Source organism: Heterodontus francisci, chromosome 8, assembly GCF_036365525.1.
Source record: "Heterodontus francisci isolate sHetFra1 chromosome 8, sHetFra1.hap1, whole genome shotgun sequence".
In the NCBI taxonomy this organism is placed as follows: Eukaryota; Metazoa; Chordata; class Chondrichthyes; order Heterodontiformes; family Heterodontidae; genus Heterodontus; species Heterodontus francisci.
This window is the reverse complement of record NC_090378.1, coordinates 50,901,375-50,928,882: the sequence shown is the minus strand read 5'-3', so window position 1 is coordinate 50,928,882 and position 27,508 is coordinate 50,901,375. Positions and strand designations below refer to the sequence as shown.

Genomic DNA, 27,508 nt, shown 5'->3' with positions numbered 1-27,508 from the left:
CCAAATGCTACAGCAATGTCAGACGTGGGCAGATGCACAATTAAATGTAGAAATCAAAAAGTTGCTGTCGGCGATGCGCTGCTCTGCCATTAACCTCAGGAAAATGACATCTTGCTGTCTGATTCCCCGTTCAAATGCATTGATTGGTGTTAAGTGCCAGTACCTGCACTGTAGATACAAAGTAAATGCGCCACAGCAAGCTGAGTAAAGTTATTTCATGTCTAAGTATCCCTTTAACAGCATGATGAGTGTTAATTACAGCTGGTCAAATTATCTGGCATGGAAAATTAGCATAAGAAATAGGAGCAGGAATTGGCCATACGGCCTTTGAGCCTGCTCCACCATTCGGTAAGATCATGGCTGATCTTCCACCTCAACTCCACTTTCCCACCCAATCTCCAAATCACTTCATTCCCTTAGAGTCCAAAATCTATCGATCTCATCTTTGCATATACACAATGACTGAGCACACAGCCCTCTGGGGTACAGAATTCCAAAGATTCACAACCGTCTCAAGTTTTAAGTGTTGTTGCAGATTTTAAAAAAGTTAATTACTTTTTTCACTTTTCTTTTTTGTCTCTTTTTTTTTCTCTTTTAATCCAGTCTTTCTCTTCTGTGCCTGATTTGACATTGAATTCACCCACTCTTACACTTCTTTCTCAGTCCTTGTGCTGTTAATTTCACAATGCTTCAGTCTGATTGGTTAAGGAGATACACAGTTGCTTGCCCCATTCACTCAGATCCTGATGTCCTGTTGAGGGTGCTGCCTCGTATCCCATCTCACACTTCGAGCAACTTGCAGCTGAAAACATTATTGACAATGGGCAGACATTGACCGAGCAAGTCGAACCAGCTAATCAAGTCCCTAATGGAGGGAGTGTCAGCTCTGACTCAGTTGGCAGCACTCTTGCCCCTGAATCAGAAGGTTGTGGGTTCAAGTTCCACTCCCAGACTTGAGCACAAAAATCTAGGCTGATGCTCCAGTGCAGTACTGACGGAGTGTTGTCTTTTGAATGAGATGTTTAACTGAGGCCCCGTCTGCTCTCACAGGTGGCATAAAAGATCTGGTGACAGTATTTTGAGGAAGAGCAGGGGAGTTATCTCCAGTAATAAAAACAAGAAATGCTGGAAATACTCAGCAGGTCTGGCAGCATCTGTGGAGAGAGAAGCAGAGTTAATGTTTTCAGGTCACTGACCCTTCTTCTGCTTTTTTACCAACTGGGAAAATGCTTGGCTTCAGTTCATTGACATGCCTGAAATTGAGAGGAGACTTTTTGATTTTCTTAGTTGTTAATTTGGGCTTAGTGTATGGGAATCATAAGGAAGATTCTGTGGCTAAAGCCCACCTCCTTACAGAGCAGCATTGAAACACAAATGGTTAGTGCTGTGGAATGGAAGGTTGCAGCATCAATATTTGCAGTAAAAACAACTAGTTAATGTTTAATTTTCTTTCCTGCATGAATGCTAAGTACTTTTTTTTATTATAGTTATTAGTCCCGAAGGTCTGAGTTCTGGGAGGGTGCCAGGAATGTTACCAGGTGGAGTTGCATTTAGTATGGGACCTGGTTCTGCTGGGTTTCTGCCCTTTCTCCCCATGGCTAAAAATTCTGACTGGGGGGGGGTGTGGGGGCAGGGTTTTATTTTTTACTCCTGCTCCTCTCCTGTCTTGACATCAGTAAAAGAGGCAGAATTGATGCTGCCCTACCAGCAGTCCCGAAAGTTCCACCTTTTCTGTGTCCCTCATCAACCACAGTGCAAATGTGGAAATGGGGCATATTGCTGATTTCCCAGTGGCAGTCAATCAGAGAGAGAGAGAAGCAGCAGCACACTGAAGCCCACCTCCTTACACAGCAGTATTGAAACACAAATGGTTAGTGCTATGGAGTGGAAGGTTGCAGCATCAATATCCCATTTGTGCAGAAAGCAAATGCTGTGGCTCCTCTATTGTCGAAAGCAATCCTGCCAAAGTGATAATTCATACCACCTAATGACTCGCCATAGGAGAGATTAACAAGGACCTGTAAATAGAGCGCCCTGCTGACGAGAGTCTAGAGTACTGTGTACAGTATTGGTTCTCCTTATTTAAAGAGGGATTATATTTGCATTGGAAGCAGTTCGGAGAAGGTTTATTAGGCTGATTCCTGGGATTGTCATATGAGGTTGAGCAGGTTGGGCCTATACTCATTGGAGTTTAGAAGGATGAGAGGTGATCTTCTTGAAACATATAAGATTCTGAGGGGGCTTGACAGGGTAGATGCAGAGAGGATATTTCCCCTCATGGGGGAAGCTAGAACTGGGGGCATAGTTTCAAAATAAGGGGTCTCTCATTTTAGACAGCGAAGAACAGGAATTTCTTCTCACAGAGGTCATTAATCTTTGGAATTCTGTTCCACAGAGAACAGTGGAGGCTGGGTCATTGAATATATTCAAGGCTGAGTTAGATAGATTTTTGATCTACAAGGGAGTCGAGTGTTATGGGGGACAGGCAGGAAAGTGGAGTTGGGACCACAATCAGATCAGCATTGATCTTATTGAATGGTGGAGCAGGCTCACTAAAGGGCTGAATGGCCTACTCCTGCTCCTATCTCTTATGATCTTATGAGAGAAGACGGAGTACAAGCAGACTAAACTAAGAGGATATCTCGCGTACACTTGTAAAAATTACAATTTTTTTTTTAAAAAGACAAAATTTGGCTGTTAGCTTCTTCAAGACCAGCTTGTACATATTTTAAACAGCTAATTATTTGTATTTAAAAAAAATACTGGGTGAAAGATAATAAGGAAGTAAGGTAGGTACTTATTTCTGTTAATTATCCTAGCTCATTAGTATTGTGTCCAATAAAATATCTCCATAGTGTAAAAACATTGGCCCAAGATTTTCTGTGGCAGGGCAATGAATAGCACCTGCTATTAGTTAGACTTGCCCTTGCCCATTTAGTGGGCTGGATTTTGCTGAGAATGTAATGTTGAGGCTAACAGCTTTCACTGTTACTTATGTGCAAATCGGACAGCGATTTACGGCAAGCAGACATGTGCAATTTGGAAGCTCATTATCAGTTTAATTGGTTAAGGAGACGCACAGTTGCTTGCCCTGTTCACACAGGTCTAGATGCCCTGTAGAGGGCACCATGCAGTTTGGTTGTTCTGCTGACAGCAACTTGCCATGCAAAGCTCTGCACAAGGCTGGACTTTATGCAGCAGGCGGGGCTCTCAGCACCGGGCCGAAAGGTTGGGGGAACCCCGCCTCTACATTTTTTCTGAGCCCTGGAGCGATCCTCTGGTCTTTTGTGGTCAAAGTTTAAGGAGGCAAGGTCCCCGGTCCTTTAAGCACTTAATAGGGATGGGGATCCCACCTCCAAGAGGTGCTGGCCAATCACAGGGCCGGCAACTCAGCAATATTGCCAGCACCAAAGGGAGCAGTGGCCACTGCTGGTGGCCAGCAGACCCAGGCCCAGCGCTGGAACCCCCGGACCTCAGGTAAGTGAGGCAGGGTCACCAGGGCCAGCCCTGAAAGCCCCGGCGACAGGGCGGGGTTGGGGTGGGCATTTGGTTTGGGGGATCCCGTTTTTCAAGGCGTCCTTCCCGTGCGACGGAGCCCTCCCACCCCTGCCACTGGTATGATTCCAGCGGCGGGAAGAGGCCCTTATTTGGCCTCTGGGCAGGAAGGCCGTCATCGGTCCATCCTGCCCCCGGGAGAATCAGAACCGGTAATCCCGGCCTCTGGTTCCGTGGCAGCTGCTGCCGCGCCAGTTCTCCGCCCCCCCCGCCATGAAACCCGTCGTCGGGAAGAGAACAAGATCCAGCCCACAAAGTCTATAGGTGTGTGCAAGACAAAGTTTACCAATCACAGCAAAATTTGTCCCATTGTCAATGATATTTTGAGCTGTAATTGCGAGACCAGAATGGTGCGGGCCCTCTACAGGCCATCTGGTCAACAGGACAAGCAACTGTGTATCTCACTAACCAATCAGACTGAAACATTATAAAATTAACAGTGCAAAAATTGAGAAGGAAGTGTAAATTAGAATAGGTGAATTCAATCCTAAATCAGGTACAGAAAGAAAAATAAAGAGGAGAAAAAGATTGGATTAAAAGAGGCCGGAAGTAAAAGCAAAAAATATTGATGTGAACCTCTCCATTGCTAGTTCAACTGAGTGATGAAATTGATAGCTATTGACATTAAAACTTTTTTAAAATATTTAAATCTCCAACAACTGTTTTCCTCAGAGAAGAGAAGTTTGAGAGGAGATCTGATAGAGATATTCAAAATCATGGGTCTGGACAGAGTAGATAGGGGAAACTGTTCCCAGTGGTGAAAGGATCGAGAACAAGAGGGCACAGATTTAAGGTAATTCAATTAAAACCTGAAGTAATGAGGCTCCACACTTGTAATTGTTAAGTTTCAGTGCCAGAGAGTTGACTGGCAGTAATTAACATTTATTGTGACGTGAAAGGGGTAATTAGACGAAATGACTTTAGTTTCTGTGGCGAGTTTATTCATACCTACAGTGCAAGTATAAGAACTTCACTTCACTCAATGCATTTGATTGGGGAGCCAGACAACGAAATGCCATTTTTGTGGAGCTAACAGCAGAACGGTCCATCTCCAACAATTTTACAATTTCCACGTTTAATCACACATCTGCCCTTGCCTGTAGTTGGTGTGGTATTTGCACTTAAGTAACAATGAGTCCAATAGCCTCATAGTTATTTTGACAGCAAATTTGATGTGAATGTGTTTTTAACCCTAGAACAACAATTTACAGACGTTGTAAAATGGGACTTAATAAATTTAGCTGTAAAGAATTTAATTTAGAATAGCTTTTGAAATCAAATGTGACTGGATAACAATCCCTATACATTACTTGCAGTATTCTGGTGTGTTGACAAAGTGAATCTCTAGATTATGCTGCAGGCTAAACGATATAAATTTGTAATATTTATTGTCATTATCCGAGTTTTACTGCTGAAGCAGAAAAAGGCGCAATACAAAATTCATAATTGGAAATAATATAGTTTCCACTACAGGCATTTGATTCTGGGTTCCATGTAAATGATTCCTCATTTTTTTGTGATACTAATACTGGAAGTGCTATTAGACTATTTCTGATTGCAAGCTAAGAGCTCAAATTGAATATATTGCAAGATTGTTGTATTTTGTTGTTTCACAGGCTAAGTATCATATTTGCAACAGCCCTCCTATTGTTTTTAATGGACTAGAAAATATTGATGTGAACCTCTCCACTGCTGATTCAACTGAGTGATGAAATTGATAGCTATTTTTAGAACCGATCTGATTTGTTTTTAACATTGAAATGTTGTATTACATTTTAAAATAAACAGGATGTGTTGTAAATCTTTAAATACAGTGTATACTATTTGAGACTTTGGGCTAGTCACAAAAGGACATGCTGCACTTTCTTCTGACTGTTCCAAACACTCTATAGCATAGACTTTATTGTTCAAGAGGGCACTGTAATGCGCTGTTTTGATGATGCTTTTTTTACAGAGCCTGCTCAGTTATGTAAAGCAGAGCAGCGTCCATCAACATTGGCTGTGGGATCTGCTGTTAATGCAATGGGTAACCATCAGACACCAACTCCCAACAGTACAGGTTAGATGTATTTTATTTTCCTATAAGTCGATATGCTATGATGCATGGATATAGAAATTTAGGTGTTATCAGCTTGACCAGAACTATTAACATGTAATTTGATGATGTGCCAGCTGTAGTCATGTTTCTGTGTGTTTTGTGATTTAGCTTTTTAAAAGAAAAGGAATACTGGAGTAGTGGAGTTTATTTCATGAGTGAGAAAACTTGATACTTGAGTAGGGAGAACACGTTTTGTGTTGGAATGCTAGGACGGAGCTTTCGTTTCCAGTTGCACCACTATAGAAAACCCTTCTGCCCCACCCCTGCACCCCCTGGGGAGATAGAGGATTGAGAGTTGATTCAGCCTTTGCTGTGCTCGTAGAAGAATTGTGTAGAGAAGCTTGAGAGTGGGTTGTTTCAGTGCCTTTAGTCTGTTGGGACTTGAATGACAAAAACAGGAGTACACAATTCCATACTTGTATTTTTATATTTTTCTGGACATGAGAGGCAAGTTCAGTAGTCTACATTTAACCATTGTGTATCCATTTTATGCTGCACTGAAGCCTTTATTTTACAACTTATTATACACCTCCTTTTGACATAAATCAACTAAAATAGCCTGATTTATTATTATGATGAACTCATGACTGGAACAGGTCTTCAGATTTGTAACGTCTACTTTAACTCTGCTGTTTTTAAGCAGTTTATGGCCATTATGAATGTGATTGAAATGTTAACTTTTTTTCATACAATGGCAGCCAGTTTTAGCAACCTTTTCCAATTTTCTTGTCAATATTCATATTAGCTTCATTGCTGAAATTGTATTAGTAGTAGTAATTGTAGTCAAATTGTTCTCATCAGCATTGATGCCAAGGTGCTGGTCACATCAGGGGAAAAGAGTGAGTTGCAACTCAAACTTAGTAAAATGTGAAGTATTAAAATGCAAAGAGAGAAAACAAATCCTTTTGTTTGAATTTTGCGCAATCATGGAGCCGGGAACTGATACAAATACTTAAGTCAATGAGCTGTATTGTGAAATTCGTTAGGTATTCTATTGTTTACCATTTGAGTAATGGTTATCCATTTGCATTCCAAACAGCTCCTCTTTTTTTTTGAGGAAGCTGTTATTTCATCACAAAAAGACTTTTACAACAGTTATTCAGTAGGTATTGTTAAGCTGCAAGGGTATAATACAACATTACTAAATTGTTTGGATTGATCTACTTGAGTATTAAGGTTAGGGAAGGGATAATTGGCCAGGTTCCTTGATCCTGATCCTGTCAGACAACCCTTGCTGGAATTGTGTGGGCGTTGGAAGAGGTCAGGATGGAACTCTTCTGTGGTAATGTTCAGATAAATAGTCCGCTGAGCTTCACTGCCTAAGTTCACTGGTGAAGAGTGACTACATGCCTGAGTTATTAATGCCCCCGCGGTGGCTGTGGTGGGGAAGAGACGGTTGCCCACCTCCTCCTGGAATGTGTCTTTGCAAAGCAGGTGTGGAAAGAGATGCAGTGGTTTTTGTCGAGGTTCATCCTAAGCAGCTCTGTAACACAGGAGTCTGTGCTCTACGGGCTGTTCCCAGGGACGCACACCGAGACAAACATCAACTGCTGCTGGAGGACTATCAATTCGGTGAAAGACGCCCTTTGGTCTGCCTGAAACGTGCTGGTCTTCCAGCGCAAAGAGTTGTCCACCACCGAATGTTGCAGACTGGCACATTCCAAGGTCCAGGACTACGTGCTGAGGGACGCACTAAAGCTTGGGGCAGCCGCAGCAAAGGCTCAATGGGGAAAGAGCACAGTGTAAGGTTCCCCCACCAAGCTGAACTGAGGGGCTGGACCCATGGGAAACCCCTCGAACTGTATCGGGAAAATTTTCATTTGCTGTAAATGTAAAAATGTAATTGGCATGACAAATGTGAAATGGAAGGGTTGTGAAGCAACTCATGATTGTATTGAAGGAAACTGATCTCCTTTGCAATGTTTGTATTTTTTGGTGCTGTTTGAAACTGTTTGGTAATGTATTTTCTACAGATTTTTATGAATAAAGTATTTTTTTGGAAATAAAAACAAAAATTATAAGGTACCTGGTGCTTATGGTACTATATATCTGTAAGGAACTAATGCTTACAGAAGAGAAGAGAGTGGAGGGAGTCTATAGTACAAAGAGTAATGAAAATAATCAAAACAGTGCTCTATTTAATTGTATTACAAATTGATTAGATTGCCACTAGTAAAATTACCTGTCTTCAGAATCACATTTCTTCCTTAATTGGTCAACCTTCAAATGCAAATAGAAATTTCTGTTATCCCACAAGGAAAGAAAATCACCTGGGACTCTGTCCATTTTAAAGAATCGGTGTCCTGGATGAACGAATAGTCTTCCCACTCTATGTAAAGGTTAATTCTGGGGTGCAGTCTTAGCTCTTTGCTCAGAGGAGCATTTATACATAGATACACAGGGCCACTGGAAGAGCATTCACTGCATTCCAGTTGGTAAAAGGACACATTTCTGGTGCGTTCACCTTGACAGTGCATCAAGATAGCTTACTGTCGCTAAAGCTGGTTAATGTTACAAAACTTAAGAGGAAGTAAAATGTATGTTGCAAAGCAGCTGGATTGTTTATAGATGATCTAACAATATATATACTTTTATTTAAAAAGCCTGTTTTGTATTATAATACATACATCATTAAGACAAAAAATAGAAACTTGCATTAGAAAGTAAGCAATATGAGCTTCTGTGAAAGTCTATTTGATTGCACCTTTCCATTAGAAAATGCCTAGTAATAGAAGTGCATGTTAACAACTGAAGTACAATTGTGTGTTTCTGTAAACTAGGAAGTGGACAGTCAGCACCCAGCAGCAGCATCACTTCGCCCAGCCATGTAAATCTGTCTCCTAATACAGTCCCAGATTTTTCATATTCCAGCAGTGAGGATGAATTCTATGATGCTGATGAGTTCTACCAGAATAATTCTTCTCCGAAGCGTTGCTTAGAGTGAGTACCTCAAAAAAATTATTTGAAATTTATTTTCTTAAATATTTAAGTGAGCCTATGGTGACTCAAGTGTCATTTTCTTTTCATGCATTGTTTGCATTGAAAGCTATGAAATATATTGAGGAAATCTATTTCAAAGTTATTCTCAAATGTTTATTGCCTTCTTGACAAATTCACACAAAATTGAATTAACTTTCTACTAACCTAGTAAAGTGGGGTGTGCGATCTGAGATTAGGTTAAGAAGAACAATATTAGTTGTGGTTGTATTGGGTTAAGGCACAATGTTGGGCGAGAGCAGAGGAAACTAGAATCTGCATTTTTCCTTGCTCTACTTGATTTTGCAGCACATGATACCAACATGGATCTGTTCCACAACATTGGTATTTCTCATTTTGACAAGTACTAAATTCAACCCTTTAAAACTCCGCTGCTTAAAATATTTTCTACCCTGACTATGCTTCAGTGTGTTGCTTCACTCAATGAGTTCCAGAACTGGTCCTAGAGTTACTTTTTCCTGTGGCAATAAGGCAAGGAGGAGAGACTCTAGTTCCAACAGGATCAAAGAGTACCTCCTATTTGCATCGATTGGTATGTCTTACTGGTGAATATCTTCCCATTTCAAGCTGTTATCCCATATTACCAGCCTTTCTTATCCACTATCTGAAAAACTAGAATGTTCTGAACTTCTCGGCATTTGGCCAATCATAGAGCAATAGTTAGGTCAACAGTAGGACTCACATGACAGGATGCACCCTTTAAAATTAACAGGAGAGGTTGCAGCTGACAATCTTTTACTCTCTATGCTCATTTCCCCATTGACGTTCCAATCCCCTCCTGTACTCAAAGTTTAAAGTACAAGATGCTTTCTGTATACTGTTCTGAAATTGTGTGAATTTTGACTTTCCTATCCGTCTTGCAATATTTTTGAGGCTACTGATTCAGTCCTAAGACTGATCCCGTATGATTCAAAGTTGTCCTTTTAACGTAAATATCAATGTATGATATTTTGTCAGGGGAACATCTGACATACTTTTCTCGATCAAAAGGGCAAGCTGGAAACTTGGACCTTTTCTGCATTTCTTGGTTCCAGTTCAGTCTATTAACTTTTCTTTTGATCTGAATGAATGGCTGACTGTTACGTGAAACTCCTTGCTTTAAAATAATGCTACTTCTAGCATCATTATCAGTTTGAAATATATACGAGTTCCATTTACTTCTGACCTCCTCTGATTAGTAATCAAGATCTCCTGTGACCTCGTCTTGAATTGCTTTCATATAGTCTTGTCACAATTTGATGCTTGAGCTTGTCTCAGTACCTTATAAGGTACGTACAGCATGTGATATGACATTAATCCTTACAGTTCTTTAGAATAATAAGTTTCAGAACCAACAAGAGAACAGCCCTATTAGAATCACAGTTGAGTAACAAACCAGAATTAATTAATTAAACTAATAGTAAGGGAACATCTTACAATTAGTGACCATTAATATGATTGAATTTGTTATTAGTTTTGAGAGTGAGAGTCACGAAACAATATTTTAAATGTAAGTAAGGCAAACTTCAAAGGGATGAGAAATTAGGTGACCATAATAAACTGAGCTGAACTGTTAATTGGTAAACCTACAGTTAAACAGTAGCAAGTATTCAAAGAAATATTTGGTACAATGCAAAACTAGTACATACCATGAAAAGGCAAAGGTTCAATGTGTGTAGTTAAGTATCCATGGTCAACAAATGAAGTAAGAGATAGTATCAAGTGAATAGATTTACACAAATGCAAGGAACAGTGTAGATCCAGTGAGCTGGGAGAGCGAAAGAAAGCAATAAAGCTAGCAGTGATGGTGCAAAAAGGTAATATAAAGAAAACGTGCAACAGATATCAAAGCGAACAGCAAATATTATTGTAAATATATTAAGGGAAGAGTAGCAAAGGGGAATGTGAGCCTATTAAAGATGGATGCGGGCAAAATTATATTGGACAGCAAAGACATGGTAGAATTTTTAAATGAGTATTTTTGTTTTCACAGTGGAGGAAGATGACATACCAGCAGTACAAGGGAATCTAAAAATAAGTTGAGGGGGGATGCTCAGTGGATTAAAAAATGGCAATGACAAAAATAATAGGACTTAAGATAAATAAATCTCTAGGATCTGATTGAAAGAAATAGATGAGAAAATTTTAGATTTGTTCATAAATTTTAACAAGTTCTCTAGATTTTAGAATTGTGGCTTTGGATTGGAAAATTGCAAATATCGAATGAGGGAAAGAGGGAGAAACCAGGTAAGTACAGACCTGTTAGATTCCAGTAACAGCTTAACATCAGTTGTGGGATATCATTAGACATCGAGGCCAGGATTTTACAGGCCCCCAAGAGGCGCAGTCAGAGGTGGGGGGCATGGAAAATCGCAACGGGTGGCGGGGGAACAGAGGGCCAGTTGCCCAGCAATCTTCCCAGGGGTGGAATAGGTTGCCAATAGCCTTCCCGGCCAGAGGCCAATTGAGGCCCTTAAGTGGCCTATTAAGGGTCTGTCCCTGCTGCCGCTAGGATCTTACCTGTGGTGGGTGGGGCATCTGCTGCACAGGGAAGGTACCTTGTAAAATGAGGATCTTCCCTGCAGACTTGGAGGGATGGTGAACCCTCCTTCGTGGGCAATTTATTCCCACCGGGAACAACTTTACCCCCTGGGACCCCCCCCCTTCCCCTGGACTGAACAACCACCCCCACACCCCCTTGCCGGGGCCTTCCCGACTGGCCCCGTGACCCCGCCTCACCTACCTCTGTTCAGGGGTTCCACTGCTAGGCCTGGTTCCAAGGCCTCTGCAATACTGGCAGTGGCCACCACTCTTCTGATTTGAAGTCTTTAAAGGGATGGGGATCCTGCCTCCTAAAACTTTGACTCAGACTGGAGGATTGCTCCAGGGAGGCACGAAAAGGCAGAGGCAGGGCTCCCCCATCTTTTTGGCCTGGCACCCGGAGCCCTGCCTCCAGCACAAAATCCAGCCCTGAGTGACTGAGTACTTGGACAGGTATGAGCTGATCAAAGAGTCGACATGTATTTGTGAAAGATAGCTTGGATCTGATTAAGAATATAAGAACATAAGAACTAGGAGCAGGAGTAGGCAATTCAGCCCCTTGAGCCTGCTCCGCCATTCAATACGATCATGGCTGATCTCATCTTGGCCTCAACTCCACTTTCCTGCCCATTCTCCAATAACCCTTCAACCCATTACTAATTAAAAATCTGTCTATCTCCTCAAATTTACCCAATGTCCTGGCATCCACCGCACTCTAGTGTAGTGAATTCCACAGACTCACGACCCTTTGAGAGAAGTAATTTCTCCTCATCTCGGTTTTAAATCTGCTACCCCTTATCCTAAAACTATGACCTCTCGTTCTATATTGCCTCACAAGAGGAAATGTCCTCTCTATGTCTACTTTGTCAATCCCCTTAATCATCTTGTATACCTCAATTAGATCTCCTCTCATTCTTCTAAACTCCAGAGAGTAAAGGCCTAAACTGCTTAATCTCTCTTCATAAGACAAGCCCCCCTTCTCTGGAATCAATCTAGTGAACCTCCTCTGAACTGTCTCCAATGCAATTACATCCTTTCTCAAGTAAGGGGACCAAAACTGTACACAATACTCCAGGTGTGGTCTCACCAATGCCTTGAACAGTTGCAGCAACACTTCCCTACTTTTATACTCTATTCCTTTAGCAATAAATGCCAAAATTCCAATTAAGAATAATTGAGTATAATTGAGTTGAATCTTTTGAGGAAGTCACTAGCATAGTGGATAGAGGAGCACCTATGAATGTTTTATATACATATGGACTTCCAGGATGCATTTGATAAAGTTCTGCATAAGAGTTTATCAGCAGAAATGAAAGCACATGAAATTGGAGGTAACCCTGTGATGTGGGTTGGTAAATGGTTGGGAGTAGGGATAAAGGGAACGTACTCTGATTCCACAGGGATCTGTACTGGAGCCGCAGCTTTTCACCATATATATTTCACCTTATCGCACAGTCAATCTTGTATAAAGGAGAAGAGAGTTGTACATCCAACATTGCATATGACACTAAGTTAGGAGGCGAGGTAAATTGTGTCAGTGGGAACAGGACATTACAAAAGGACATAGACTAAGTGAGTGGGCAAATCTATGGCAGTTGGAAATCAATGTGAAGCCATCCACTTTGGATACAATATAGACAAATCTGAATATCTTGATGAGAGACTAGGAGCTGTGGAGAAGCAATGGGGTTTGGGCATGCAGGTATGCAACTCGCTAAAAGCTAACACACGGGTATAAAAGGTAATCAAAAAGGCCAATGGAATATTGTCCTTTATCCAAAGAGGATTGGAATACAAAAGTGAGGAAGTGATGCTTCAGTTGTACGGAACCTTGGTGAGACCCCATCTGGCATACTGTGTTAGATTTTGGGCACCAAACCTCAGGAGGGATATTATTGGCTTTGTAAGGGCGTACAGCACAGATTCACGAGAATTACACCAGGGCTTAAGGGTTAAAATATGAGGCCAGTTGAATAAAGTTGGTTTGTATTCTCTTTAGAAGGTTAAGGAGTGATCTAATCGAAATGTTTAATATGATAAAGAGACTGGTAGATTAGATACAGAGAAACTATTTCCTCTTTTGGGAGAATCCAGAACAAGAGGGCATAATCTTGAGTTAGGACATTTAGGGGTGAAATCAGGAAGGACTTTTTAACCTGTTTTGTTAGCTAAGGGTATCAAGGGAAATGGAGCAAAGGCGGGTAAATGGAGTTGAGGTACAGATCACAATTTTTCTAATAGAATGAGAAGAGGTTTGAGGGGTTGAATGTCCTTCTCTTGTTCCTATGTTCATAGACCTAATTGTCTTGGGTTTGTTGAGTGGTTTGTGCTGATTTTTGCCTGGGAAGTAGTTGGGGCGCCGTATATTTTACCTCCTCACCCGTGGGCATAAAACCAACTGAAATGACTCCTGCTGAAAAGTCTTTGTGTGAGTGGCCATTAAGAAAACAGGTTAGAATTCGGATGTGATGGCTGTCCTCCATAGTTGGTAAAACCTGCCAACACATACTGTGTGTTTAACACATGAAGAATGGTTACTGCAACAAGGTGGCGGAGAGCTGTCGGTGTTCATGGAACTGTACCCAAACAGTATAGTGCACATTCAGGATGAGCGGAAGAAAATTCGAGAAATACAAAAAATTGATTCGTACAGTCAGAGTCTTAATGGCACAGAAGGAGGCCATTTGTCCCCATTGAGTCCATGCCAGAGATTGTTTTGGGAGATTGTGATTTGTCCTTTAACTGAGTGTACATACCATCTGAGCTACTTCATGGATTCCATGAGGTGAATATATTTGGAACTACATTTCTAGAAGTAAAAAAAGAGCAATTACATTGTCTATGCAAGGCCTTTGTATTTTGGACCAATATTAGTAGTTATCCTAAAGCGCTTTTAATACTAAGTACAGCCAAATACTGTGCACGGGTGTCAGCAGCCCGGTCTGTTAGCAAGCCAAGGTCTAGGAACTGTTGAAATTGCAGATTTATAGATACATAAGAATATGATCTGAGGTTTTGCCATTGAGATGAGGGGACCAGTTTCACTTGAGTAACTGCAAGTATTCGCTGTCTAAGTCTCCATAATAAAGTGGGGCTCACCTTGCCTGGAAGATTGATTTCCTAGACCAAGTTTAAAAGCAGCATGTGGAGGTTAATTTCCCAAAACAGGATTCAGTGATGGCATAATTACAAAAGTTTCCCTGGTATCTCTAAAGGAGCTGCTTGGCATATTAATCATTCATTTACTGAGGATCTCTGTGGATATGGTATTTAATGTGTCAGTCCTAAAGCTGGGTTTAATCTAAAATCACAATTACTCAAGTTGGGCTCTGTTTTGTGGTTTTAGCAAGGCAAATTATAATAGGGTTTACAAAAAAAGCCAGTTTTAAAAAATTTATCTCCTATTTTGTAAATGCTGGTAATAAAGCTTACATTAGAATAAATGTTATTCCCCACCCCTGGCAATCATCCTCTGGTTTTAATTGCAGCCTTCTTTCCTGCAGTTCAGTCACTAACACAAAACTTGTCTTGTACGAGCAAGGAAATTAATTTTGTGTGTGCGTGTGTTAACATAGATTAAAAAATATAGTTTTAACTAAATTACTGTATCAAAATTGCAACTTCATTATTGTACGAACATACGAATTAGGAGCAGGAGTAGGCCACTCGGCCCTTCGAGCCTGCTTCGCCGTTCTACAAGATCATGACTGATCTAACTGTAACCTCACATTCCCGCTTACCCCTGATAACCTTTCATCTGTTGTTCATCAAGAATCTATCTACCTCTGTCTTAAAAATATTCAAAGACTCTGCTTGCACTGCCTTTTGAGGAAGAGAGTTCCAAAGACTCTCAACCCTCAGAGAAAAAAATTCTCCTCATCACTGTCTTAAATGGGCAACCCCTTATTTTTAAACAGTGACCCCTAGTTCTAGATTCTCCCACAAGAGGAAACATCCTTTCCACATCCACCCTGTCAAGACCCCTCAGGATCTTATATGTTTAATCAAGTAGCCAGTTACTTTTCTAAACTCCAGAGAGTAGAAGCCTAGCCTGTCCAATCTTTCCTCATAAGACAACCCGCCCATTCCAGGTATTAGTCTAGTAAACCTTTTCTGAAGTGCTTCCAACGCATTTACATCTTTCCTTAAATGAGACCAATACTGTACATAGTACTCCAGATGTGGTCTCACCAATGCTCTATCTCACCAATGCTCTGTATAACTGAAGCATAACCTCCCTACTTTTGTATTCACTCATTACATCTTGCCAACCAGAAAATGACCTATTTATGTCTACTCTCTGTTTCCTGTTAGCTAGCCAATCTTTTATCCATACCAATATATTACTTCCTACACCATGAGCTTTTATTTTTCACAACAACCTTTGATGTGGCACCTTATCAAATGCCTTCTGGAAATCTAAGTACAATACATCCACAGGTTCCCCTTTATGCACAGCACATATTACTTCTTCAAAGAACTCCAATAAATTGATTAAACATGTTTTCCCTCTCACAAAACCATGTTGACACTGCCTGATTACCTTGAATTTTTTGAAGTGCCCTGCTATAACATCTTTAATAATAGCTTCTAATATTTTCCCTATGACAGATGTTAAGTTAACTGGCCTGTAGTTTCCTGCTTTCTGTCTCCCTCCCTTTTTGAATAAAGGAGTTACATTGGCTATTTTCCAATCTATTAGAACCTTCCCCGAACCTAGGGAATTTTGGAAAATTAAAACCAACGCGTCAACTATTTCACTAGCCACTTCTTTTAACACACCAGGATGAAGTCCATCAGGACCCGGGGATTTTTCAGCCCGCAGCTCCAACAATTTGCTCAGTACCACCCTTGTATTATGACCAGGGATGAATTTTGATGGTAAAAGGTGTAAGGCTTCCTCATTTGTTTTGCTTTATACATTGTCCAAGAATTAGTCATTCCACAAACACGTGGGATGGCGGTGGGGATGGGGTGAGACCCCACCATCCTCCTGCCTAGGCAGAAATTAAGTCCGGGACGGGAAGGCCTGTGTACGGCCTTCCCGCCCCACTACCAATTGAGGCCCTAAAGTGGGCAATTAATGCCGAGTGAAAGGCCTCATTCCGCTACTGCCAGAATTAGCTGAGCGGTGGGTGGGCCTGTCCCTGCATGGGGAGTATGGCAAGAAAAACTGGGGATGGGGGTCCCTCATTAAAAGGCACTTAGTGTCTGAACAAGGAACCCGACATTGGGAAGGAGTGAGGGGGCGGGAGCTGAAAGCTTACTCCCTGCCCTTGCTGCTGACCCCCCTACATCCCGGCGAGCCCCACCCCGCGAGACCCCTCCTGCCCTGACCTACCTGTGGCCTGGGTCCAGCGCTGCTCCTAGGCCTCGGGACATGCTCCAACAGCAGCAGAAATTGTCTCCACAGTGGCGCTGCACAATCAAAGAGCTGCTGGCCTCTGATTGGCCATCAGCTCTGAGAGGATGGGATTTCTGTTGCCGGGGTCCTTGATCAGGTGGAAGGCTGCCACTGTCCTGTTAAGTGCCTCATTGGCACTTGATTCGCTGGGCCTCCAACAGAAGGGGCGACATGAGGTTTTCGCCAGCATTTTTGCCGAAGGTCGAGACCCCGTCACCTGGACTAAATCCCGGCCTCTCTCTCACATGCTCACACTCACCCTCACTCACACTCTCACACACATACAAACACACAACTGCTGTCCACATAAGAGCAACTAACTGTAGAATCAAACTTTTCCCTTCATGTTTTTAGAGTTTTCATTGAAATATGTGGCTAAAGATGAACCATGTTTAAATGTATGCATATTTTTACAATTCTTACGATGTCCATTATGTCAACAAAATAAAGTTTTATTTTAAGGTTTTTATTAAGTAAATGGCAAAAAATGTAGACCTGGCTTATTCTGAATAACTTGTTTCAATTTATATAGCTGCTGACTTGCAGTCTCCAGTTTAGATTGTAGAGTAGCAAAGTGTTGACAGATAGAGCTGCTGAAAAGATAAGCTTTTAGGGGACTGAGACCTCTGAGAACAGCTTGACGCAGTTTGAATCAGAAACAATGAGTTTTTCATGAAATTTTGGTTAGATTGATGTAACCAACTCTAAGCATCCCTAAAATAAAAGCAAAATACTGCAGATGCTGAAAATCTGAAATAAAAACAAGAAATGCTGGAAATACTTAACAGGTCTGGCAGCATCTGTGCAGAGAAGCAGAGTTAACGTTTCAGGTCAGAGACCCTTCTTCAGAACTTCAAACCATTTGAAATTAAGGAAGCAACAAAAGATACATAAAGGAGTCTGTGTGGCACCAGTGTGAAAAATGAAGAATATTTTCACAACTACACTGACTAACCTGGTAACTCCTCAGCGATACAAGAACAAACAAGTTTAGGTCAGTCCACTTTTCAAGAAGATTTATAATTTTTCCTTCCCTTCATATGCATGTAGTATTCTGTTTATGATGCATGCATGAATTCTCAATGGGAATTAAGATTTTTCAAGAGGAAAAATAAATTTTCATAAACTATGCCTGGGGAGAGTAAGTTAAATGAAAAAAAAACTTGTGAATGTTTCTTGTTCAGGGATATTCTCTCATTCTTCAATATGAAACAGTGTTGTGGAGACTGTATTAGATTTGCTGACCAGTAAAGATCTATTCAGTTGAGCTATCCAGTGGTCTGTTTCTGGTGAGCTTCCATTAAGCTGAACGGAGATCAGCATCTATACTAGATGCAGATTCCAACACAACTTTAAATAAACCTGACCAATATGAAATTGTTTTATTACATGCACTGGAATTCCAATATTGCTTCTGTTATTTCAGTATTAAAACGCACTATGCTTCCTGTAATTTAGCCAGTCTGAGCCCATCGGCTGCTGAAATCCTCATTCATGCTTCTATTATTTTCAAGCTCAGCTATTTCAATGCTTTCCTGGCTGGCTTCCCATCTTGCATCCTCTGTGTCTATCATAACTCGCACTAAGTCCCATTCACTATGCACTCACTAACCTACATTGGCTCCCATTTCAGTAATTCCTCAAATTTAAATTTTCATCCTTGTGTTAAATTCCTCTACAGCTTTGCCCCTCCCTGTCTCAGTAACCTCATTCAGTTCTACAACCCTTTGAGAATACTGCATTCCTCTCATTTTGGCCTTTTGTGCATCTCTGATTTCCTTCACCCTGCCATTTATTGCTAGGCCTTCAACTGTCTAGGCCCTAAGCTCTGGAATTCCCTCCCAAAAATAGCTCTGCTGTTGGATCAAACCTGGGAATTTCCTAGGGATGAATTTTATGTTGTCTCCCACAGTGGGTTTGGAGGTAGGGAAAGCATAAAATTGGGTGGGAGGGGGGTGGCGGGGGATGGGGAGGACCCGGCCACCTCCGCTGAAATTTAGTCTGTGGTGGGAAGAGCTGTGAATGGCCTTCCTGCCCCGCAGCCAATTGAGGCCCTTAACTGAGTAATTAACCCCCAATTAAGGGCAGCTTCCCGCTGTAGCCGCAATTACCCATGCGGCGGGTGGCCTTGCCACTGCACGGAACGCACTGCAGAAAAAAAATGTGGGGGCTGCTTCCCGGGGGGCACTTAGTGCCTGAACGAAGGACCCGGCATTGGAAAGTGGCGGGGGGTGGTGGCGGGTAGCCACTGAGGGCCATCCTCCACCAACCCTGCCTTTGTCCCTGGCCTCCTTACCGCCCACCCCGTGAGATCCCTCACTCACTACCTTAAGCCTGGTTCCAGTGCCACTCCTCACTCTCCGGTCTCACTGCAGCTATAGCAGCAGCCATTGCCTCTGCTGTGGCACTGCAGCTGCCAGCCTCTGATTGGCCAGCAGCTCTGCAAGGCTGGGACTTCTGGCGACAGGATCCTAAATCCTATGGAAGGCCCGGCTGCTGTCCAGTTAAGTGCCTGATTGGCACTAAATTTGGCGGGCCTTCTGTAGAAGAGGGGATCTCTGCGTTGGTTTCCCCCCCTACATCAAGACCCCTGCTGCTAGCATAAAATTTTCCCCCTTGTCTCTTATGGCTGAGTTTCTCAGGGGAGCAGTCACATGATTTTAACTTTGAAAAAACATGTGAATTAATAATGAGTACTTTAGAACAGAGGTTAGAATCATAGAATACAGCGTAGAAGGAGGCCATTTGGCCGACTGTGTCCATGTCAGGCCTCTGTAAAAGCTACTCAGCTAGTCCCACTCCCCTGCCATTTCCCCGTAGCCCTGCAAATTTTTTCTCTTCAGATAATTATCCAGTTCCTTTTTAAAAACTATGATTGAACCTGCCTCCACACATTCTCAGGCAATATAAGAAAATGGTAGTTTTAATAATTGCTCTAGCCATAGTCCCAAAGGACCATAGGCATTTCTCCCCATTGGAGAGACAGTTGGTGATGTATAGCTTGAGGGTCACCACTCCTCAAGTGTGGGGAAAGGTGAGGAGGCAGACCTCCATGAACTACCGCAGCCCGTACGGGGATTGAACCCACACTGTTGGCGTCTTTCTGCATTTAGTTTTGATAACATAGTTATAAGAAAAATTAGTTCTGAGAATATTATAGAAATACTACAAATAATAGTTTTAGAAGAAATGCTGAGGCTGTGGTTTCCTAGTAATAAAGTCTCTCTCTCTCTCTCTCTCTCTCTCTCTCTCTCTCCTCTCTCTCTCTCTCTCTCTCTCTCTCTCTCTCTCTCTCTCTCTCTCTCTCTCTCTCTCTCTCTCTCTCTCTCTCTCTTCTCTCTCTCTCTCCTCTCTCTCTCTCTCTCTCTCTCTCTCTCTCTCTCTCTCTCTCTCTCTCTCTCTCTCTCTCTCTCTCTCTCTCTCTCTCTCTCTCTCTCTCTCTCTCTCTCTCTCTCTCTCTCTCTCTCTCTCTCTCTCTCTCTCTCTCTCTCTCGCTTTCTCTCCCACTCCCCCTCCCTCCCCCCACCCCCTTGCCCAACATAAGTTCAAGGAACTCTGCAGCCTTTGCAGGAGATAACAAAGACACAGCACAGTCAATTGTCTATTGTTCTCAGAATGGTGTTATCTGCGTCACATAGCTCCTTCAGGCACCGGCCTTCATGTAGATATTTCTGGGCGGGGGGGGGGTTGGAAATTCTGTGCTGGCGGTGGGGGTCTTGACGTCAGGGGAAAACAACTCAAGACCCCGCATCTTCTACGGAAGGGCCGCCGAATTTAGTGCCAGTCAGGCACTTAACTGGACAGCGGCGGGCCTTCCATAGGATTTAGGATCCCGTTGCTAGATGTCCCAGCCTTGCAGAGCTGCCAGCAGCTGCAGTGCCACCGTGGAGACAGTGGATGTTGCTATAGCTGCATCTACAGGAGGCTGAGGGGCGTTGCTGCAGTCAAGCCTCAGGTAGATCAGGGCAGGAAGGGTCTCATGGGATAGGGATCGTGGGGGAGGGGGGTGGCCCTCAGCAGGACCCCCCAGCAACCCTTTCCAATGTTGAACGAGAGACCTCCCACCCCCTGTACAAGGAGCTGGGAAGTGGCCTGCACGGTTGCTGCGGCAGGAAGAGACCCTTAGTTGGGAGTTAATTATTCAGTTAAGGGCTACAACTGGTGGCAGGGTGAGAAGGCTACTCACAGGCCTCTCACCCTGGACTAAATATCAGCGGAGGCAGGATGGTGGCGCGGTCCCCACCATCCAAACCCGCTGCTTGGGAGAGCATAAAATTCTACCCCTGGTCTCAACTGGGGCACCATGAGATGGTTTCATGGGGTCCGCCAAAAATAACCAGAGAATGTTTAGAAAAAAATACAACTTGTACCCATAAATTAGATGCTTACTACCTTGGAATAAATACCTACATTTGTCTCTGTGGGTTTGCCTACCTAAATAAGGTCACTGCATTCTGAAGTTAATTCGCTCTTTGAAGTGATTTGAAATGTCTAGAGTACATGAAAAAGTACTTAATATCATTATCAACACGAGTTGAACCATCAGCCCTGGTGGAGGGAGGTGAAGGTACTCGCTATCTAACATTGGTTTCTGGACCTGCCTCTGCCTTATGGTGACAGTCAGGCGTAAGGGGAAGTGGGGTGGAAGAATTTAATATATCTGGTAAAAGATATAGCCAGATTAAGAAACTTTACTTCATTAATCGAATTTGCATGCAATTGTAGACTTTAAAAAAATTTCTATTAGTTGGGGAAGAAAGCCATGTGACATTAGGATTGAATGTTGACGCAAAAATTGAGAATTGTTGCTGGTATTTTTTCTTGCATTGTCGACGACACCTTCTCATTTTGCTGATGATTGAGAGTAGACTGATAGGGCGGTAATTGGCCGGGTTGGATTTGTCCTGCTTTTTGTGTACAGGACATACTTGGGCAATTTTCCGCATTGACGGTAGATCCCAATGTTGTAGCTGTACTGGAACAGCTTGACGAGGGATGTGGCTAGTTCTGGGGCACCACTCTTCAGTGCTATTGCCAGAATGTTGTCAGGGCCCGTAGCCTTTGCAGTGTCCAGTGCCTTCAGCCATTTCTTGATATCATGTGGAACGAATTGGATTGACTGAAGACTGACATCTGTGATGCTGAGGACCTCAGGAGGAGGCCAAGATGGATCATGCACTCGGCACTTCTGGCTGAAGATGGATGCAAATGCTTCAGCCTTGTCTTTTGCACTGATATGCTGGGCTCCCCACCATTGAGGATGGGGATATTTGTGGAGTCTCCTTCTGTTGTTTAATTGTCTCCCACCATTCACGACTGGATGTGGCAGGACTGCAGAGCTTAGATCTGATCCATTGTTTGTGGGATCGCTTAGCCCTGTCTATTGCATGGTGCTTCTGCTGTTTGGCATGCAAGTAGTCCTGTGTTGTAGCTTCACCAGGCTGACACCTCATTTTTAGGTATGCCTGGTGCTGCTCCTGGCATGCCCTCCTGCATTCTTCATTGAACCAGTCTTGGTCTCCCGGCTTGATGGTAATGGTTGAGTGGGACATGCTGGGCCATGAGGTTACAGATTGTGGTTGAAAACCATTCTGCTGCTGCTGACCCACAGCGCCTCATTTAGCACGGTGTTAGTGGTGGTGGGTATCCTCAATATGAAGATGGGATTTTGTCTCCGCAAGGACTGTGTGGTGGTCACTCCTACCAATACTGTCATGCTACCCTCAGTGCTTCGTTCAGTTGGTGTGCAACATGGAGAAGAACTGATTCATCAGCTGAGGAGAGGTGTGGGGGTTGCGGTAGGTGGTAATCAGCAGGAGGTTTCCTTGCCCAAGTTTGACCGGATGCCATGAGACCCATGGGGTGCGGCGTCAATGTTGAGGACTCCCAGGGCAACTCCCTCCCAACTGTATATCACTGTATCGCCACCCCTACCAGGGATGGTAATGGTGGTGTCAGAGACATTGTTTCTAAGGTATGATTCCGTCAGTGTGAGTGTGAGGCTGTTGCTTGACTACTCTGTGGGACAGCTCTCCCAATTTTGGCATAAGCCCTCAGATATTAATAAGGAGGATTTTGCACGTTCGACAGGGCTGGGTTTGTCATTGTCATTTCCAGTGCCTAGGTCAATGCCAGGTGGTCCATCCAGTTTCATTCCTTTTCTTAGACTTTGTAGCGGTTTGATACAACTGAGTGGTTTGCAAGGCCATTTCAGAGGGCATTTAAGAGTGAACCACATTGCTGTGGGTCTGGAAAGACTAGCTTTTTAAAAAAATTCCTTATTTATTAATTGAATTCAAATTTGACCTGCCGTGGTGGGATTCAAGCTCATGTCCCCAGAGCATTAATTTAGCTCTCTGGATTACTAGTCCTGTGACATTACCACAATGCCACCGCCTCTGTTCTTTTTTCAAAATATGAAGGAAGTTGTCTATTGCATTTCTCCCTCCCCTCTGACTGTTCACTTAAAAATGAGAAAATTATGAAAAAGAATTGCATGTATATTTTATCCATTCTTACCTGCTGTAGATACTCGGTAGTCCTTTTCATAAATAACCTTATAGTGTAAGATTTAAACCATAATAGCCTGATGATTCAATGCTGAGAAACAACTTTGTAATACAATCCTTCCTTTGATATGATGATGTATGAAGCATGAATTTGCTTATGTCACAAGTGCCCTTGTATTGTTAGTGAGGATGAAGACATTAACTGAAGCTTGTAAGTTGAGCTCATGCTAGTTCTAAGAAGACTATTTAAAACTATATAATCATAGAGTTGAATATTAGAAATAAATTCACTATTTACAGTGCCACACACTACAGGAAAGTTTAAAGAGACATCAAACAGATTTTACATTTTATAATGGCATTTTTCTTTATTTTTTTGTAGTTCAGCATCTCCAGTAGTGATCACACACAGCAGCACAGGTGGCAGTCTGAAGCGCCCGGACACTACAGAATCGTTGAATTCCTCCATGTCTAATGGAACAAATGATGCAGGTGTGTTTTTTGCTAAACTGTGTCCTTTTCTTAAATTGAGAAGAATTCAAAACTCTTCTAGTGGGTCCCCTAAGATTAATTGTTGTCCACTGCCAAACTACTATGCTTTCTTCATTACTGGAAGTGCGCATTATAATATTTTAAATTAAAATATTGCAAATTGAATCAAATTTCTATCAAAAGCTTTCTGATAGAGGCTAGTTATGGTAGCTCCTTGCCTAGAATATTGAATAGACAGACTGTTTCATCTGTTTAGTAGGCTGCATTTTTATTAAGACCAAAAATTTTGAATCTTGAGATTAAATTAATTTGCATCTTTTCTGAGTACCTCTGTAACAGAAGTAGTGCAACTAAAAAGGGTCAGTTTAAATAAACATGATAACATTCAGGACCTTTTTAAGGGCATCTCCAGACTTGAAGTATGGTTCCTTTAATTCCAGAATTTCCTGCTCTTTTACTTTCAGACATACGAACATACAAATAAGGAGCAGGACTAGGCCACTCGGCCCCTCGAGCCAGCTCCACCATTAAATAAGTTAATGGCTGAACTGATTACTCCACATTTCCACCTACCCCTGATAATCTTTCACCCCTTTGCTTATCATGAATCTATCTACCTCTGCCTTAAAAATATTCAAAGACTCTGCTTCCACCGCCTTTTGAGAAAGAGAATTCCAAAGACTCATGACCCTCAGAGAAAAAATTTCTTCTCATCTCTGTCTTAAATGGGCAACCCCTTATTTTTAAACACTGACCCCTAGTTCTAGATTCTCCCACAAGGGGAAACATCTTTTCCACATCTACCCTGTCAAGACCCCTCAGGATCTTACATGTTTCAATCAAGTCGCCTCTTACTCTTCTAAACTCCAGCGGATACAAGCCTAGCCTGTCCAACCTTTCCTCATAAGGCAGCCTGCCCATTCCAGGTATTAGTCTAGTAAAGCTTCTCTGTACTGCCTCCAACGCATTTACATCATTCCTTCAATAAGGAGACCAGTACTGTACACAGTACTCCAGATGTGGTCTCACCAATGCTCTGTATAGCTGAAGCATAACATCCCTACTTTTGTATTCAATTCCCCTCGCGATAAATGATAACATTCTATTAGCTTTCTTAATCGCTTGCTGTACCTGCATACTAAACTTTTGCAATCAATGCACTTGGACACCCAGATCTCTCTGCATCTCAGAGCCCTGCAATCTCTCACCATTTAGATAATGTTTCTTTTTTATTCTTCCTGTCAAAATGGTCAATTTCACATTTTCCCACATTATGCTCCATTTGCCAGGTCTTTGCCCACTCACTTAACCTATCTCTAGCCCTTTGTAGCCTCCTTACGTCCTCTTCACAAGTTATTTTCCTACCTATATTTGTGTCATCAGCAAATTTAGCAACCATACCTTTGGTCCCTTCATCTAAGCCATTTATATAAATTGTAAAAAGTTGAGGCCCCAGCACTGATCCCTGTGGCACACCACTCGTTACATCTTGCCAACCAGAAAATGACCCATTTATGCCTACTCTCTGTTTCCTGTTAGCTAGCCAATTTTCTATACATGCAAATATGTTACCCCCTACACCATGAGCTTTTATTTTCTGCAGTAAGCTTTGATGTGGCACCTTATCAAATACCTTCTGGAAATCTAAGTACAGTACATCCACAGGTTCCTCTTTATCCACAGTGTATGTAACTCCCTCAAAGAACTTTTTCTGCTGCTTGCTTTGCAGATTATATGCAAATACATGCATACATATATGAATGAAAACTATTCATTTTTTTTCATGAGTGTCATGTATGTTTTGTGTTTATTTATCTGTGGTGTTGGCCAGTATATGAAAGATTTTTTAGTGTGTAAACAATGGCAACAGTTTGGCGAGATTTTAGGAGCTCCTGCAGAGTCACTTACTGGCAAAAGGCTGCAACTAAATTCTGACCATTGAAGTAATAAAATTAATTAGGAAATGTTGATATAATAATTTACAATGGTAACAACAGACAAGTGTGATTAAAAATCATGACGAAAGGAAGTAAGGTTTGCGGAGAGGCAATTCAGGTCCTATGCAGGATTTTTAATAGTTGCTCTATTTGTGGTGTATTACAAAATTTGCAACGTTTCAACATGGAGAATTTTATTTGCCACATATCAACATTCAATATTAAGATTAACCAGAAACTAATTAATCTGAAAAGGCACAAAAATACCATGGCACGTACATGGGACATAAAACTTTTAATTATATAGATTAACAAATGGATTCCAAAATCAGACCAGTCTCTTCAATCTTCAGATCTCTGTTCTGACTGATGTAATAGTGAAACTGTCAAAGTTCACTACAATGAAATGGACAATGAAATTCCACACACTGATATTGCTGCTGCTGTTTAGACTGTGCAAAATGGTGGAATTGGCTCTTCATGGACACCAGGAGTGCTACTGGACTTAAAATTATGCATTTAACAGATTATTAATGATAGAACTATTTATATTAGCAATACTGCCATGAATGTTCCATCAAACTAAGGATTATCACTAGTTTAGTAAGTAAAACCAAATTTTGAAAGGGATGTTGGTGATTTAAAAATACTCTGGTCTCCTTTTAAATATAATTTCCATTTGTTTGTTGCCTTTCACAGAGTTGTTTGATACACATGATGAGAGGGATGATGAGGGTGAAGGGGAATCTGTGGAAGAGCATAAGAGTGTCATCATGCATCTCCTGTCTCAGGTCCGACTGGGCATGGACCTGACAAAGGTGAGGACAGTGGACCATTTGTTTTTCAGTGAATGTACAAGCATTGTTTGCAAAATTACCACTCTGAAAAGGAAGAAACATTCTAGTAAATCTCCTGTGTTCTTACGCTGTTGGTATAGAGCCATTGGGGAAAAAATATAAATCTATATTGTAATATTTCATCCAAGTACATTAGTAGTTCATTGTTGATTAGCAATGTGCAAATTATTACTTTCAGTTGTGCTTTCAAGTCAGTTTCTGGAAAGCTGATGAATTTCTGTTTTTTTTTACTAACTGGAATCAATAATATGTATATTCCAAAGATAGAAATGTATTTACTGTTTGGTAGTGGCATAATTTGAGCTTTTTTCTGTTTCCTTCCTTTGAAAAGTATATACTTCCTTGTTTTGTTCGACTATTTGGTTTGCAATTTAGATTAATTGTGCAGAACCACATTTTTGTTTTAATTCTGAAGACATCACTGAGATTTTCCATACTATTTAACTAATAAAAAGCCAATCCTCTTGCAGGTGGTCCTTCCCACATTTATCTTGGAAAGACGGTCTTTGTTGGAAATGTATGCAGATTTTTTTGCACATCCAGATTTGTTCGTGAGGTAAGTATTCTCTTAGCAGGTCAAACTGGCTTCTGCAATGATATGAAAAACCTTTACTATTATGATACTAATTCATTTGTATATGATGTGGGACTGGCGTGTACAGATTTTATTTTAAAAACATTTCTTCAGCATTGCTTCTATTATAATCTGTCACAATAGCTTAATTTACAGGGGTATAGCTTTATGAAGAGTTTTACCTCCTTGTGTAATTTTGCAGTGATTAAGTTGAAATCTGACTGATATAAAAAACTTTACATATTTCCATTGCCTCAATGATAAATTTCCATATGTAACTTCCAGTATTGTATCTCAGACTAGATAATAATGCAAATCTGCACGTTTAATTGTCTGAGTTCTTCCCCCAAAGTAGTGGAACAGAGTTATGCACCCTTGGGGTGTATGCTGATTGGAGATCAAATGCTTATTGTAGGAGAGGAAAAGAAAATCAGATCCCGAGTCATTGTTTGTGTATCTTGTTACAAAGAAAAATTTGCAGAAGGCCAAGGACAGGTCATATGTCCATTTACTCACTCTGAAAATAGTACATGGCATTAATTACCTACAGACGGAGCCTTTCCCA

General features: G+C 41.7%; 1 protein-coding gene across 3 annotated transcripts in view; it reads left to right on the top strand.

Annotated features, from left to right (window-relative positions):
- The window catches only part of osbpl9 (oxysterol binding protein-like 9), a 224,833-nt gene that overhangs the window by 169,945 nt on the left and 27,380 nt on the right, over positions 1-27,508 (top strand). For all 3 annotated transcript variants that reach the window (XM_068037140.1, XM_068037141.1, XM_068037142.1), the window contains 5 exons: positions 5,510-5,614; positions 8,434-8,593; positions 23,466-23,575; positions 26,212-26,330; positions 26,840-26,925. In XM_068037140.1, the coding sequence (XP_067893241.1) occupies positions 5,510-5,614; positions 8,434-8,593; positions 23,466-23,575; positions 26,212-26,330; positions 26,840-26,925 (580 nt within the window). The remainder of the gene's footprint in view (positions 1-5,509; positions 5,615-8,433; positions 8,594-23,465; positions 23,576-26,211; positions 26,331-26,839; positions 26,926-27,508) is intronic.